A 17,433-nucleotide genomic window follows, 5' to 3' on the forward strand; every position below is an offset into this window, starting at 1 on the left:
ACACATACTTCAACAGTGCATCTTGAATTATTTGGATTTATAATGAATATATGAATAAATACAATTTCAGTAACATAACAGCAAGCTCGTCGAGGTACTGCAGCTGCGCATAAATGCGCTCTGAAGTGACGCATGAGCAGGACATTTCATTTTACAAATCTGTCTTGCTTTGATTCCTCCATCCTCGTTTCTTTTCCTTGAATCCTTGACTCATTTCCTAAGAGGGTGGACCTAGGAAGCAAGGAAAGGAAACGAGGATGCGCAATTTTAGAAATGAGAAGCACCCAAGGATTTTACCACTGGGTGTGTGGTTACTTTTATGCTGCCTTTATGTGCTTTTTGGACCTTCAAAGTTCTGGTCACCATTCATTTGCACTGTATGGACCTACAGTGCTGAGATATTCTTCTAAAAATCTTGGTTTGTGTTCAGCAGAAGATAGAAAGTCATACACATCTAGGATGGCGTGAGGGTGAGTAAATGATGAGAGAATTTCCATTTTTGGGTGAACTATTCCTCAAAAAAAAAGTAATAAGAAAAAAGCACCCTCTAGTGGAAAAAATTGCCTCTCTCCAACAAACTTGAACTTAACAATTTACTAACTACACCCACAAGAGGTCACTGTATAACTCCTAACGTGCATCCAAAATATTCAGAAATGGCGCTACGTCTTTTTGAAGAGGATAACAATATATGAATAAACTAATAATCCATTTATAGATATCAACTTAAGTTATTTAACAAAAATCTGAAAATTGATTTAAAAGACATTCGTCCTCTGCCGCATATAAATAACAGATTCACCTATTAAAACTAATAAATAAACAATAAAAAGTGTATTTATTTTGTGCAAAACTCCTTTGTTTGCCTTATCAAACAAAAAGTAAGCATTGTAATTATAGCATAACCTCTATTCCTATTGTGTTTGGCAATTACGTTAAACATAATAATGTGACTAAGCGCTGAAGAGTGCCATGTGGTATGAGGGTATTTGCATTCTCCCGTGTGCCGCCGTGTTCGTGGGCGAGACACAGGAGAAGAGAGGCTTGTGGGTAAATACTGTCGTCGTGTTGATGTCAGAGCAACGAACTCGAGCTGCCTGCTTGAATACCGAGGAAGCGACCTAGTGTCGCTGAGACGAGATGCAGAGGAGACACGCTCTTGAAAAGCGCTCGCGAGGCACTAAGAAAATAACATTGAAAGTAAAATAAAACGCGCTGGTTTGGTTTCGTTTGGAGTTTGTGGTCTGGTTGATTCAGTAGATGCTCGGTTTCGAAAAACTTCGGGGTTGTTTATGAACTGGGGAAGATTTGAAGTCAAGCACAGCCAGTCCAGAGCGCCCGGGAGAGGGGCGACAGGAGGGGTGGAGAGAAGAAGAGAGGGGGGAGAGGGGCGTCCAGAAAACGCCCTGCTGCTGAATCCTCTCAAAATTAAAACTTTATCGCGCCATTACGGTACGGTACATCTCTCTCATAAAGGGATGTAAAGTTGGATGCCGCTTAGTTGCTTAAAATAATCACTTCGTACATTGTTTTGGGGGAAGTTTGAAAATATCCAGTGTTCCCATTTGATTTTTTTTCCGCTTTATTCTGGATAAGTCCGGGGTACTTTTTTGGAGGGCGGCGAGTCGGAGGCTGTCTAGGCCCACGGCCACTGCTCGACAGCGAGAAAGAACATCTTGTATCTCTTTAATGTGAACCAGAAAATAGTGTGCAGATCGCACTTTTCATTGCTCAGACTGGCGCCAGGAGAAGGCAAAAATGTCGCTGGGTGCGGAGAGAAGGATGGAAAATCGGCTGAGAAAACTGGAAGCCATGATCAAAGACCCGCGGTCTGCGATCAACTTGGAAAGTTTGCTGGTAAGTTCACCGTCCTTTTCATGAATGTTTAATGCGCCGCAAAGCTCCGTTGCCTGGTGCCACGAGGGAAATACAGAGTTAGCACGCGAAGGCTGCGATGTTGCATTGCAGCAATGAACGTGTAGTTAATGTTGCGATGCAACTGTCAAATACAGCCTGTCTGTTGGATTCCTTCATTTAGAAGATATTTCTATTTAAACATCGGTCCCACTTCCTAGTTTATTGTAAACAACCCTTGGTCAAAATCTTCCCGTATTAAACTATTCTCCCATAGACTTGCCATATGTGAATAACAGTGATGCGTCAAGTTCTGACTTCATCTGTTGCCTCACACCAAATATAGTAATATTGTTGGCCTGCAACATGACAATTTCGTAAGTCCCCCTTCCTGCTGTTGCTGTGTTTGGTTCTGGAACGAGAGATTGCTGTTAACTGGCCTGTTCGTGCAGGTGAAGTCGTTATCAGAGCAGGGCATTCACGGATTGATCTAATCTTTGGAAAGAGTAAATTCATATTTTTGTTGATAGATGCAGTGTTCAGTGCCCCTCTATGTTGTGGGCTCATGCACAACATCACTCCTCGTCAGAATCGTCTGTGCCAAGCGAGCCGGCTGTGGTTGATTCTCACAAAGCCTCTCAAGAAAAGGTCTTTGTCCTAGTCAATACAATTATTCAAAAATATGAAATTATATTTTTGTATAAAGAAATTGGAGCCTACATTTAAGATTGTGCGGCACTAAGTGTGAAATTTCTGTGCCACCAAACAGAATTGCAAAAATAATTGTTTTCAAACAGCTTTCTCTGAATAATTGCTCCTTCTGCCATTGGTCAAACAAACAGATAGTCCCGCCCCAAATTCACTTCAATGGTGTTGTGTCACTCAAACAGAGTGATATGTTTTTAGTGCCACAGAGACACAATGTTTACAGTTGCCCCTACATATAAAGTTGGGATAGGAGAATTTATTTTAACATCGAAAAAGTACACACTTAAAGATGTAAAGATGACCATCTTTATTCGCATTGCGGTATTGAAAATTGGGGGGTAAAATGTGAGGAACTGTCATGAAAATAATATCACAATGTAAAGCTGTGATAAAGCTGAAGTATGTCATTTCTTCGCCACCAAACGGAATTGCAAAAATAAACTTTTTTCAAAGCAGCTTTCTGAATACGCCCGTCTGCCATTGGTCAGACAAAGAGATAGTCCCGCCCCCAACACACTGCCATTGGTTGCGTAATGTTGTTGGTGCGGGTCTAAGTGGATCTCTCAAAACAGAGCAATTTTCAAACACAGTGCGTACAGTTTTTGAGAAAATTAAGCTCTGAATGGCTTATTTATAGTTGTCTCTGCATATTAAGCTGGGAAAGGAGAAAGTATTTTAACATAAAAAGTTACATACTTCAGCTTGAAGTACATTCTCTTTACCATAATTCTTTTACCATTCCATTGTTTTCAGTGGTGGTTCTCTTTACGTGACAGTCCTTTTTTATTGTAATACAGTAAAAAAAGATGCTGTTGTACCGTGATTTATTACGTTAAAATCAGCGAAAATAAATGGCACTACCAAGGGAGTACTACTATGATGTATAAATACTTTACAATTTTAGTATTAGTCCTATATAATGTTTTTTTTTTACATTATGGATATGAGAATATTATAATGACCATCTTTATTCTCATTGTGGTAATGAAAATTGAGGGGTAAAATGTGAGGAACTGTCATGAAAATAATATCACAATGTAAAAAATCTTAATTGCCCTAAAACAAACTTCAAACTAAATATGATTTCTTATTAGTTTCTTTTAATTTTGGAGTAAAATAGGACAAGGATATTTTCTTGACAGGTTTCCATGAGAATCACCCCAGCTGGTTTATTGACATGCATGCAAGTGTGTTTGTGGTATGGAATAGTTGTGTTTCTGACCTAGCTGTACTTTTGTGGACAAAATAGCAGAACAGTGTTCTCAGAGGTTAGGTAGATCTTCAATTTGGAGACCCACTCAAACAGAAAATTTGCTCGTAAATAGACGAAAGTATGAAAACAAAAAGTTTCCATTTAGGGGTCCGATTGGTGTTTGGATTAGTGTTTGTCTGTAGATTATAAATAGCTTTAATTGGGAAGAACAGAAGTCATTGGTAAATCCCCATGTAGGTAGCTAGGTAAGATTATGTATGTATGTATGTGTGTGTGTACTCTACACATTTCATAGCAGATACACACGATTGAGTGTGAAAACCCCACAGTTCACAAATTCACAGTTGTTGGGAAGAAACATTTGAGGCAGTTACGCCAGAATTCTTTTAGTGCATCACACAGGTCACAAATATGTATATTGGTAGCACATGTCTAAACTATATGTAAAATGAACTGTCAGATTTGTATGATTGATAAAAAAAGTACATATTGTTTAAAACCAAATTATATTCAGCAGAGGCTTGATGGACCATAATTCTACTTTATGTATCTGGGCAAGAGTATGGTCTAAACTCTGAGCAGACGAGAGGGAGAGACAGATGTGGGCCATCCTTTCTGAGAGAAACAGTGTATATTTTCATCAAAGAAGTGTGTTTTCCAGAGAGTGTTGGTGACAGATTGAGAGTATCTCCACAGCTGAAGAATGTATGTGTTTCCTGTGAAGGAGATGAGCAGAGAAGTGGGAGTGAAAAGGCCTCACTCTCCTCCTTTTTGCTTCTCTCTTTTTCTGCCATTTATAGCTCAAGTTCCTCTTCGGATTAGCTCAGGGCAGGAGATAGCTCTACGAGTGTGTTCAGCTTTACTGAGATACTGAGACACTTCTAGAAAATACAGCACTTGGATAGAAACATTACTTCAGTGCAGTAAATGAATCTACTTACAGTAAGAAGTCAAGAATATATTTTTACACCAATACAAACACCAAAATACAAAAGCACTCTTTACCTAAAATGCTCAATCTGTCTCTGCCTCATTGCTGTATTTCTCTCTTTGGTTCTCAACCCCTCATGAAATCATTTAACTTCTCATTAACTCTAGCTCAAGCTGATTACTGTCAGTTATTCAGAATAAAGCGCTTGTTTTCAGGCCTTTAAACCGAGCATTTCACCCTTTTGATCATTCAGTCTTTGGCCAGTGTGTTTGTGTTTGTGGTAGTCTTGCGTAGCCAGACCTCTGGGCCCTATAGCAGCTTCAATTGGACAATATCGCCCATTTAGACAGGAAAAGCCATCTAACTGACATGTAAAGTGACCAGTCAAAGTCGGTTTTGTCATAACGGGGTGTTTAGGGACAGGGTTATCGGAGATGTATAATACCATAAAAGACTGACATGGGGGAAAAAATTATTTATATAATGGCGCACGATTCTCCGCGAGGGATTGCACAGAAAACACAAGGGAGAATACCAGAAAATGTGCAGAGAGTCCAAGTACAGCACAGAAAACCTCATTATAGAGAATTTCACAGACATAACGAAGTAAACAAAGCTACTTTAATTTCTGGAATTTCCCAGGTAAGCTTCCAAAGGCATTTTTCCATATTTTCATTGTAACGAAAACCTCAGTTTTGACCATGGTATGTGCCCTCTCAAATAACAGTTCTGTAATGCCACTCTGCTGCGGCACTGCCTGGTCCATTATGACCTGCACTTTAGACCTGTGAAACTGCTGCCCAAGAGCTGCTCTCATCAGACATTGAATCAACTCAACAAACAAAATTGAGGTCAGTCTAAATTCAGATATGCAGTATTCTAAACCAGATGTGACCCGCTGCACGGAAAATTCTGCAACCCCCATTTTGTTGTTTGTAGATTTAGTTAGACTTCTTTAGTTTGCAGAGGTCTAACATTTCCCTTCAAAAAGGGTTCCCTGCAATAATCCATTCCAGGCAGATTTTTCCACCCCTTCACCTGAAGATGATGTAATATACCCTGCTAAATAAAGAGGACAGCTTTTGGAAAAGGAGCAAAAATTTTTCAAACTTAGTCACCAGCTAAACCTAACTGCTTCCTCTGAAATAAAGTGATACTACTCCCTTTCAAGTTTATAACCGTGTTTGTTACAAACACTTGCATGTTTAACAAATTGTCTTTTGTAAAACAGCATAATGGGCTGTATACTCTGTTAAAATGGCCAGGTTGCAGCATGGCCCAAGAAAAAGGACAAAGGTCAGGCTGAGGCATCAGGGTTAATGAATAACTTGTCTGCCATTTATTTAGAGACTGTCAGACAGGTAATGATTATTTGGAAAATTCTGTCGTACACAAACCTAGGTCCAACAGCTTACACAAACCCAACCACAACACCACACGTCTGTTCTTTATTCCTAGAAATCATCTCTGGAATGGGTCAATGTGGAATGTTTCTTAGCAGCTGTTGGGTGTTTTTTTTAGCCGCTTGGTTTGCAACCCTGAACGGGTCTGGCTAAGATAACCGGCAGTCACGCTGCAGGCTGGAATGTTGATGGGTCTTATCTCTGTTCCCTTCTTCCCTTGAGGTGTGTGTGAATAGCATCTGCTCATATAGCTTGTGAAGTTTGTGTGGTTGCGGAAGGTAAGAGATGCTGACCGCAGTGTTCAAATTCCATCCTTGTTCCTCACACACATACACACACACACACATGCACACACATACACAAAAGATGCAAGTTTTGTAATGTAAAACTAGCAAATAAACCACGTTAAAAAGCAAACCAGGCACCTCTACTCTGAAACATAATGACTTTAGATTTTGTCAGAGCAGTTGTAATTGTATCTATCTGCTGTTGTTTAACTGAGCTCAGCTCCTTTGTACCCTACAGTAACATTACAATTGGCACATCTTTTGCATTAAAGCAATAATAGATAGGGATGGACCTGAGATTGACTAGTTTTTCTTGTGATATTTTTAGTGATGGTGTTTTATTTAGCATGCTATGCATTAGCTGTTAGACAGTTTGTGCAGTAAAACAATCTCGGGAAAGTTGAGTCTTTGAATTCATCCCCTTTAAAGCACCTTTGCTACAGCCATACACATTCAGACAAACCTCCTTGGCTGATGCATCATGTTTCATGCTGTTTTTTTGTCCTGCAATGAGCATTGCATTTTTAAGATGGCATGTCAAGTTAAAAATAGCCATTTGATAACGTTGGAAAAAATTAATCTTGAGACCCTTGCATTCTGTTCCGTTCCGTAGGTGAACCCTAGTGTAGCCTAACTATATAGAGCCTTTTTCTGAAGACCGATTAGTTTATTCGTCATTCAGAAATTTTACACATGACTATTAATAGAGCCGTAGATGATGGGTCCACACTGTGACACAAATTTACACTCCTGTTGTATTTTTAAAGATTATCCAGGAACATCTGGGATAAGCAGATGTGGACCCTGATACTGTTATTACTTGGTTTCATTTTTTGATCTTGTCAGTCCACAGCAGGTTTAATCTCAGTTGGAGAGGATCTGTTCTGTAGCAAGATAGGAGATGTGATTTCATAGGTCTAGCATCCATGCTGTTCCTGTCCAGTGTTTTTCACTGTGTGTTGGATAATGAATTGAAATGGATGCTGTACTGTACAGGCCTTCTGATAAACTTCCTGTGATTTGTATTGGTGGAGCTGCATATCATATTATTTATGTCTCAACACTTTTAGCAGACGCTGCTGTTTTGGCTCTCCTCCTCAGACCGAGAGAATCATAGAAGCTCTTTCACAAGATCTGGTCCACTTCTGCAGTGTGTGTGCATGTGTGTTTTCTCTGTGGAGATCATGTTCAAGGTAACTTTCGCTGGTTAGTATGGTCCAGTTAGCGCCTTCAGATGGATGGTAGAACTTAACCATTCTGCAGGCAAAAAGCATATTTCTCCATTGACAGCTGTTTGAAAGTAAATAGCTAATGAAATAAACATTTCAGAGCAAACATAGTCTTTTAACCGAGCATGCAGAGACAAGTGAGCATGATTATATTGGGCGCGTGCATTTGCATAGTTGCACAGTCGTGTGAGCGCAGAAGAGCATGCAGACAAGCAAGAGCACTGAGAGCGCTCTCCTAGTACCAAGTGTCTTAGCAGCATCAATTTCCATTAGGTTGAAAATTACAGGAAATTATGTCAGATCGTTGTTTATAATTAAAAGTCCTGTGTTATGTACCAAATCTCTGCCCCCCCACCCCCCAGGTTATTATTGATTGGGATTGGAGTAGCACAATAAGCTGACTAAAATTTATTTTTATTTTTTATTTTATGTATATATCTAATATATATATATATACACACACACACACACACTGGCAGCCAAAAGTTTGGAATAATGTACAGATTTTGCTGTTTCGGAAGGAAATTGGCAAAGTGGCATTCAACTGATCACAAAGTATAGTCAGGACATTACTGATGTAAAAAACAGCTCCATCACTATTTGAAAAAAGCCATTTTTGATCAAATCTAGACAGGCCCCATTTCCAGCAGCCATCACTCCAACACCTTATCCTTGAGTAATCATGCTAAATTGCAAATTTGGTACTAGAAATTCACTTTATATCAAACACAGTTGAAAGCTGTTTGGTTCGTTAAATGAAGCTTAACTTTGTCTACGTGTTTGTTTTTGCGTTGCCACAGTATGCAATAGACTGGCATGTCTTAAGGTCAATATTAGGTCAAAAATGGCAAAAAAGAAACAGCTTTATCTAGAAACTCATCAGTCAATCATTGTTTGAGGAATGAAGGCTATACAGTGCTTGAAATTGCCAAAAAACTGAAGATTTCATGTAAAGATGTACACTACAGTCTTCAAAGACAAAGGACAACTGGCTCTAACAAGGACAGAAAGAGATGTGGAAGGCCAGATGTACAACTAAACAAGACAATAAGTACATCAGAGTCTCTAGTTTGAGAAATAGATGCCTCACATGTCCTCAGCTGACAGCTTCATTGAATTCTACCCACTCAACACCAGTTTCATGTACAACAGTAAAGAGAAGACTCAGGGGTCTTCTCTTTACTGTTGTACATGAAACTGGTGTTGAGTGGGTAGACTGTTGAGTCAACTGTTGAGACAGAAAAACAAAAAGAAAAGGTTAGAGTGAGCAAAGAAACACAGACATTGGACAACAGATAATTGGAAAAGAGTGCTATGGATCTTAACACCATTGAGCTTTTGTGGGATCAGCTAAACCGTAAGGTGCATGAGAAGTGCCCGACAAGACAGCCACATCTATGGCAAGTGCTACAGGAAGCGTGAGGTGAAATGTCACCTGAGTATCTGGACAAACTGACAGCTAGAATGCCAAGGATCTGCAAAGCTGTCATTGCTGCATGTGGAGGATTTTTTTGATTAGTTTAAGAAGTAGCTTATGAAGTTCTGAACATTTTTTTTCAAATTGTAATAGTAATTTTTGTCTATACATTGTGATCAGTTGAATGCCACTTTGGTAAATAAACGTACCAGTTTCTTTCCATAAAGAAAAAAAAAACGTAATATTGAGGATTAATTTGTTTTTATTCATAAACTGTAATATTACACTACAATATTTATTATTAAACAACAGTTATGTTACAATAACACAGTTTAATAGTAATTAATTGTCAAATTACTGTTTCATTGTTAATGATCACTTTTTTGCATGTGTGCAAATAAAAGGAAAAAAAGGATAATAAAGAATTCGCTAGTATCCATCAGCATCACAAGGGCTGTCTTCAGTTCGGCAGAGCCCTGCTCACAAGCATGACAAATCTCTCCGAAATGGAGCGCCATTTTTATTAACATAAATCATGAAAGTGAAAATTGCATTTTATATATATATATATATATATAATATATATACTGCATAAATACAATGAAATATATAAAATTTAGTGGATACTGTTTACCAGTCTTGAAACACCCCCCTCTTCCCGTGCCTTTGGACGGTTGGGTACCAAAAACTCGTTCATTGCTAAATCATTATAGATATAATTTTTATCAGAGCTGTTTAGCTTCTGGGTAAAGATGATTAAAAAATGTCATCCTCAACACACCTGTTACATTTCAAATTTTTTGGACTGTACAGGTATTTTCTTTCTGTGCTTTGTGTATTAGTCAGTGTTGCTCATGTTTAGCTTGTCTAATTTCATGTTTATATCTACATTCTTAATTCATATTTTAGGCCTAATATTTACCTACTGTATATTACAAGTCGCAACCGATTTACTGGCAAGGTCTCCTCTCTCAGGAATTCATATGTTAATCACATTCAGCCAACAGTCAAACAACTTTGATCCTGCTTGTGAAAACACTACACATGGCCTAAAATTTTACAGCATGACTAAAAGGGTGACCGAAAACCCATCATCTGCTCCATTGAACTCTTCGCTGAAAAACACATGTGTAAATGGCTGGACGGCTGAGGTTAATCATATATTTATAAATTCATATCTGTAAAGCTTTTATATGGGGTTTCATAATGCATAAAGCTGTAATTTACAGCTATCTTGAAAATTATAAATGTGTACAATTTTGGGGGAAATTGTCTTAAAAACATAATATATATTTATAAAAAACTAAAATATTTAGCTTTGTATACATTGTTTAAAGCCATAATGGTATAAACAGTTTTTTTTTTTTTTTTTTCTTCATTTTTGTGTTGGGTCCAGTGCAAATTTTGGCTGGGCAGGTAAAAAAAATCCTTAGTGTTGAGCCCTGCTTAGCCAAGCAGCATTGTCATTTTCATACAGCTTTGAGTAATCAGTCACATAGCATTTACTGCTTAGGTGAAAGTATCTAAGTAGCAATATGTGATGCAAATACTGGCATTGGACGTGACTTTATGCCTACCTACCTCTGTATACAACCTATGAAGGCAGCAATTTTTAGCTTTCGGCTGCAGTCTGAGTGCCCATAAGCAAAGAATGCATGATCCAGGTTATGTACTTCTTGGGGAGACATGCACCAACCAAGCAACTGCCATTGAGATGAATATGAATTATAATGGATACATTTCTCCAGGTATTATAGAGCTTCTTGGTGGAGACATCCTTATGAAGTTTGGGCTGGATGCAGGTTGTAATGTGCGTGAAGAGGAATTCATCATCTTTTTAAGTTTGTCTTTTTAGACCTGAAACAACACTAGTCTCAAGAGTGAACTTAGTTCTCTGACACCTGATATTTGAGCTCTCTATTATGTAGTATAGTTGTACTATTAAAAAATATTTAATGAAATATTATTTTTTCTAGTTTCTGTGAAAATATTAGGTTGTCAAAAGGTTCTCCCTGGAAGATTCCTTCCTAAAATAGAAATGGTGACTGAAATGAAAAGGGTGGCCACTGTGGTTTCTTTACACCATGCCAGAATGTATCAACCCTAGCCTCTTGCACTGCTTTTCAGCAGTGGTGCTTCGCCGCTACTGAATCTCCAGCACCACAGCATAAGAATGATACCCAAGTTTTGAGCTTGCTGTCTGATTTAAATGTGATGAGATAAAAAGAGCATGTCTGCGAAATAACGCAAAAACAACACATCTTTCTATTGCATTGTGTAGGGCTGTACGATCAATGGAAATTAAATCGAAATCAAAGTTGGACTCTTGTGCGATTTAACCAATTCAATTTAATTGAACAGTCTTCACATGCTGCTCGTCTGTAGCTCTGTTCGGAGCACACGTGAGGCTCATGATACAGTGGTTTCAGAGCGGTTTTGTGCGAATTTTATCTTGTGTGTAAAACAACAGGTGAGCTTTGTTCAGCACGGTTTGTTAACATACTTAAATTCGCAATATTGCGGGTATTGTGCACAATTTTAACCATTCCCACACTTTATTTTTATTTACTTTAACATGTAGCTGAGTAAACCAATCCATACAGTTGAACAAATCAAATCAAAAGTCTTGTCTTTGTATCAAACTGTAAATAAAAAATCTGCGCTAAAAAGCTCTTCTGTGTCCCTCTCTCTTTTTTTGTCTCTCCCTCTCTCATGCAGCTTTCGGCAGCTCATTGAACGCTTGTTGAGTTTAGTGTGCGCAGTAGGGCTGAAATTAGTCAACGTTATCGACAACGTCGACAATAAAAAAATTAACAAATTTTCATTGTCGAATAGTCGTTTGATCTCATTTAACGTAACATGAGATCACATTTAAATCTAATGATGACACACGAGAGGAGCGGAAGAATTACACAGCTCACAGTCCAGATGCACTCTAAACTTCCGAAACGGTCATTTCTCTGTGCAGTCAGCGCCACTTCTATGAGTTGTCCTGATCTAAGGGGGAGAGACTGAAACTGCACCCGGCTGGGGCACACTCTGTCGCTGGGACACTCATCCCTCGAGCATGTACGCTTAATGCAGCTAGATTATAACGTGATGCTTATGACTTATTGAATCATAATATATGTGTCATTGTGCATTTCTTATCGTGAAGAAAATTGGCAATACACAGCTTTATTAATGAGTTTTTTTTTTTTTTTTTTTTTTTTTTTTTTGAGAGTTAAAAATAGATTCAAGTGAACAAAGGTGGGAGAGGGTAGTCTTTGCCTCATTATACACTGCAACAAAATACATTTTTTTATATGTTTTTGTTTTGGCTTGTTTTCCAATATAAATATCTAAAACTCCTTTAAAAGATCGTACATTTACTTTAGCAGCTGTACTGCAGAAGAAAAAATTATCTGAAAATGTTGAATATACTATTAAAAATACAAATATTTTAAAATATTTAAAAATCCTTTAAAAAAGATGCATTCCCCTGAGAAGCAGCATATATGATATTTAGACTTGCTTTTAGAGAATAGATCTTGAATTATATGTTTTCTTTACTGCACTCGCAGAAGTAGAACCAAGTGAAAAAATACACTTATATACAAAATACACTTATATTTAAGAGACATTCTCTTAAAGCAAGTCTAAATATCTTATGTTGCTTCTCAAGTAAATAGTTTTAAGAAATCTAGGCAATTTTAAATGGAAAACATGACAAAAACACTTTTTTTTAAAATTAATGTAATATTTTTTTTTTAATTAAGTAAATTATATTCAATAAATAATACATTTAAAATTAATTTCACTTGATAACAGTAGGATTTTTTGCAGTGCATTTTTACTGAATTAAACTTAAAAGTATTTTTTTCCCTTTAATTCAGTGAATGTCATTTAGAGGTATTTTTAAAAGATGATTTTGTCCTCTTTATTTTTAGTAAGCATGTTTAATGCAACCTTTTAAGAGCTAATGATTAATCATTTCAATAATCGCCGAATAGTTGAATAATCATTCTAATAATTGTTAGATTAATTGATTATCAAAATAATCATTAGTTGCTGCCCTAGTGCACAGTGAGGAAGTGGATATTTGCTGAATTTAAGATGTTACCGATCTGTAAACCTGTTCATTCGATTGAGAATGGCATTGTACCGCGTCTCTGTAAGCGAGCGATGCGATAAAACTATTGCACGTGTTTAAAATCAACAAAGCTGTCAATGTTGCAAGCACCCAACATTGGAGCGGCCTTGTTTTGCCACCTTTCATGTAGGGATGGGTGATATGGCAAAAAAATACAGTCTCGATTTTTATCAAACTTATGGACGATTCATGATTCAATTTTTTTTTTTTTTTTCAACTTTTAAATGTATTCCAACATGATTCAAATGGTATGTTCTTTATTAGAATGCAAGGCTACCTGGTTGGAGAAATCCAAGTTCTTTTCATTATAGGAAACAAAGGTGTGCAAGAAAAATGTACAAATGCATCACAGGGGGAAGTTTTCAACAGAGTCTAAATGTAAAATAAATTACAATCTAATAAACCCAGATGTTCAGAAATAATAGAATAAGAAAACTGCAAAATAATCCTTTGCCTGTGTAGGTATTCATTGTTTTTAAATCAAGTCTATCTAGAAAGTTATCTAGAAATCAATATCTATAAATTATCACATTTAACTAGAAAGTACTCATTGTATATCAAACAATTTGTGTGTATATTCATAAATCCCTGCAGATAGAGACGTACCCTCTAGCGGTTCACGCTGAGCAGCGCAGCAATATTAAATAATTTATCATTACAATTAAACTAGCAAAGTTTGTCAAAATGATCACTTGCCAAATGTTGGCTATAGATGCAGTACACTTGAAACACGTCACAGAACAAAGCAATAATTAGCGATCTATCTGAATCATCATGGCAAAAGGAGCGGCAGATGTTTGATTCTCCCATACATAGCCTCTCCATGATTTGAAATGAAGCGCCCATAACTGTCACGTAATAACGCTTTTTTATGGGTGAAAAGAAAGGAGACCGTTCAACAACATGCGCACACTGAGGCCAGTTATGGCCTTAAGCCGGTGTATACCTGCATGATGAACGAAGCTGAGTTACAATCACAGTAACTACGTTTCCATCCAAGGATTTTTTGCGAAAAAGGTTTTAGCGCATCAAAATAAAGCTGATGGAAATGCAATTTATCGCTAAAATTTCACAAGTGTCGACATAATATTTTTCCGTTTAACTCTAGCGCATAACTCTATGTCGATACATCGAATGTTACAAAAAACTGGTTTGGAAACACTTTTTGTCGAGAAAATTGGCAAAATGTAGTTAATCATGATGACAAGGTATACATCCATAAAAACCAATTTATTGTACGTTATTATGGATTGATCGGAACGGCTTAAAGATCCGATCAATGCAAACATGACACTTCCAGGAGTGCCAACACAAATATCTCGTTTCAAGACATGCACATTTGACAAGTGCACAGAGAACAAATTAATGGCCACTGTTTGTGATTAATTTAATCGCTGTAGCCATCCGTTTATTCATTAAAGTTGCTTTTTCACACCAATCAAAATAATAGACGGCAGTCACGGAATCAGCCCACAATACAAAAAAACATAATTTCTGTGCACAAAGATGTTTTAAATGTAAAAATATATGCACAATACTAGAAGAAAAGCTTCAGTGTGCTTTTTTGTAACACTAACATGTAGCCCAATTTTATTAAATTATTGTTTATACTTTTGAAAAAATGCTGAAAAAATTCCCTATATAAAATTTTATAAATTGCCAAAAGAAAAACGCATTAAAATCTTTTTTTTTTTTAAATTACCAAAAGAAAAAATAATATTTTTAGACCTATATATGCCTTTTCAAACTTAAATTAGCCTTACCCTGTTCTGCAGCCTAATAAAGTCGGCTGAATGACATTTTCTACACTTAAAGACTATAAACTATCAGAACTATTTGTCCAATGCTGAGTTCACTTTCAGAAAACATTTTAATTTAATTTAATTTTTAAAACTTTTAAATGTTTTAAATCTAACCCTCGTTACCTTGGATCGCATTTGCTGAGCTTCTTCAGAAAATGTAAATTGCATTATGACACTAAAAATAATTTGAGATGACAATCAAGTTCAGTTGGTCATTAAAAGTTGTGGGACAAATATAGGGGTATAATGCAGTTGTGATGGCAATGCTTTAGATTAGATGATTGTTCAAAATAGCCTATTGAATATCAGGAATGTATCTCATGTGAACCCTGAAATTACACAGCATCAGTTTTTCTTTAATAGCTGTGCACACAGTATATACACATCGATGGATGGTCCTTATACTAAGACCGAAAATTTCCCCACTACTTAGTGCAGGTTGCCAGCTTGAACAGGGCCACGATGATTCGCTTTTGGGTTTGAACCTGTGGCAACCTGCGATATGCGCAACATCAGGACCAATATATATCAGAAGGGCAACAGTTCCCTTTTGATTGCAGTTCCTCCTCTTCTGATTGCATTTATTAAAATGACAGTAAGCTGGCTAATTTCAATGAATTGTCTCAATAGTCTCCCCATTTTACCAAAACTTCGGAGGAAAAAAATTAGGGACATCTGGGAAGCGAATTTGCGATAAACACACATTTCTGTATGGAAACGGCTTAAGGGCAGATTTCTTTTGCACTAAACCAAAACTTATGCGACAAAGTGTTTTTTTTTAGGCATGATGTCATCACGCACACCATTTTTATCGATAAAAGGCCATTTGAATGGAAACAGGCAGAAGATGGCAAATTTCGCAAAAAAGTTTTTACGCATTTTCAATTTGTCAATAACAAAATAGCGTGAAAAGTGGATGGAAACTAGGCTACTGTGTACAATCGTACTGGGAATATTACCGCTGACTTTTAAATCAGTCTCTGTGTTAACCTGTCATGTTCATTTAGAGCGTGCCACACGTGCAGCTGATCAGATCGGGAGCGGCATTAAAACAGCGCTATTAATTATTTTTCTCTTCCTTATTCAGCCTTTGGTGGATTTACAACGTAACTAACTATAGTGTTTGCAATATATTTTTTTTAAATCTCAATTTCTCGATTTAAAAAAAGTAAAAAATCATTTAAAAACGCAAATTCGAATTAATCGGAAAAACTGCCCAGCTCGTCGAGTACTAGAGGGGCAATTACATGTTCATAACTGTATATATAATAATATGTCTGACAAACATCTATGGCTGCTGCATTGAGGCTTTGTTGTTCCAGTGTATCATCTATCCATTATTATAGGCTGTTATAGGCTGTTATAAAATAATATGTTACAAAATGTACAAAAGATTGCATAATCAAAATATAATGCATCATATTTTGTCATTATGTGAAGATTAGTTGTCCAGCTCTGTAAGAATGTGCACAACTCGTGTCTGTCTGTCTGTTCCTTCAGGTTACTGTAGTAATCTTAGCACGCACCAGTTTTTAGTGACTGTCTGAACCGTCTATTTTCAAATAACAGGAGACACCATAACCATCGTGTTTTAAAATGCGTGTTAAGTTGAAGTTCATTTTTGTAGACTGTGATAAGGAGGAGGGTGGGGCCGGGCCGTTTCGTTCACATAAAGTCAGAAAAAAACAACATATGAATCCAAAATCCTTCTTTATATGTGGTCTGACGAAGACACTGGCTTTGACCTTTGCCTCAGACAGCTTAGGGAAGAAGTCTTGAAGGTACTTGAAAGCTGCCGACTCCTTATCTAGAGCTCTGACAAATTGTTTCATAAGGCCCAATTTGATGTGCAGTGGTGGCATCAGCACCTTCCGGGGGTCCACCAGTGGCTCCCACTTGACGTTGTCCCTCCCCACGGAGAACTCGGTCCGCTGTGGCCAGTCCCGCCTGTGGTAGTGTGCCTTGGTGTCCCTGCTGTCCCAAAGGCAAAGATAGCAGGGAAACTTGCTAAAACCACCTTGGAGACCCATCAGGAATGCCACCATTTTGAAGTCTCCTATGACCTCCCAGCCGTACTCATCATACTTGAAGGCGTCCAGCAAGGTCTTGATGCTGTTGTAATCCTCTTTGAGGTGTACCGTGTGAGCCAGGGGAAGAGACGGGTACTTGTTACCATTATGGACCAGCATGGGTTTGAATATTACTTTGGTATAAATACATGTTAATTTGGATTCATATGTTGTTTTTTTCTGACTTTATGTGAACGAAAAGACACACATTCGCCCGTTTTCTCATTGGAAATAGGTACATTTCAAAATATCAGTTTGTTTGCTATGAGAAGTCTCTGATAATCAATGCACCCTTCAAAATCACAATGTAATCAATCTCAAAATTAAAAATAAGCTCCCTCTTTGACACATTTGTGTTTAGTTGTCAGGTAATTGTCACTGGATTTCG

At 37.3% G+C, this 17,433-nt stretch overlaps 1 protein-coding gene across 5 annotated transcripts in view; it reads left to right on the forward strand.

The window, feature by feature from the left end:
- Positions 1 to 1,067: 1,067 nt before the first annotated feature.
- rock2a (rho-associated, coiled-coil containing protein kinase 2a) overlaps positions 1,068 to 17,433 on the forward strand; it is a 75,862-nt gene continuing 59,496 nt past the window's right edge. For 2 of the 5 annotated variants that reach the window (XM_051648976.1, XM_051648977.1), the window contains exon 1: positions 1,071 to 1,857. In XM_051648976.1, coding sequence (XP_051504936.1) covers positions 1,759 to 1,857 — 99 coding nt within the window. In that variant the 5' untranslated portion in view covers positions 1,071 to 1,758. Of the gene's footprint in view, positions 1,858 to 17,433 lie in introns of all 5 variants that reach the window. The other 3 variants (XM_051648981.1, XM_051648979.1, XM_051648978.1) reach the window with 3 other exon arrangements.

Source organism: Myxocyprinus asiaticus, chromosome 21 (genome assembly GCF_019703515.2).
Source record: "Myxocyprinus asiaticus isolate MX2 ecotype Aquarium Trade chromosome 21, UBuf_Myxa_2, whole genome shotgun sequence".
Lineage (NCBI taxonomy): Eukaryota > Metazoa > Chordata > Actinopteri > Cypriniformes > Catostomidae > Myxocyprinus > Myxocyprinus asiaticus.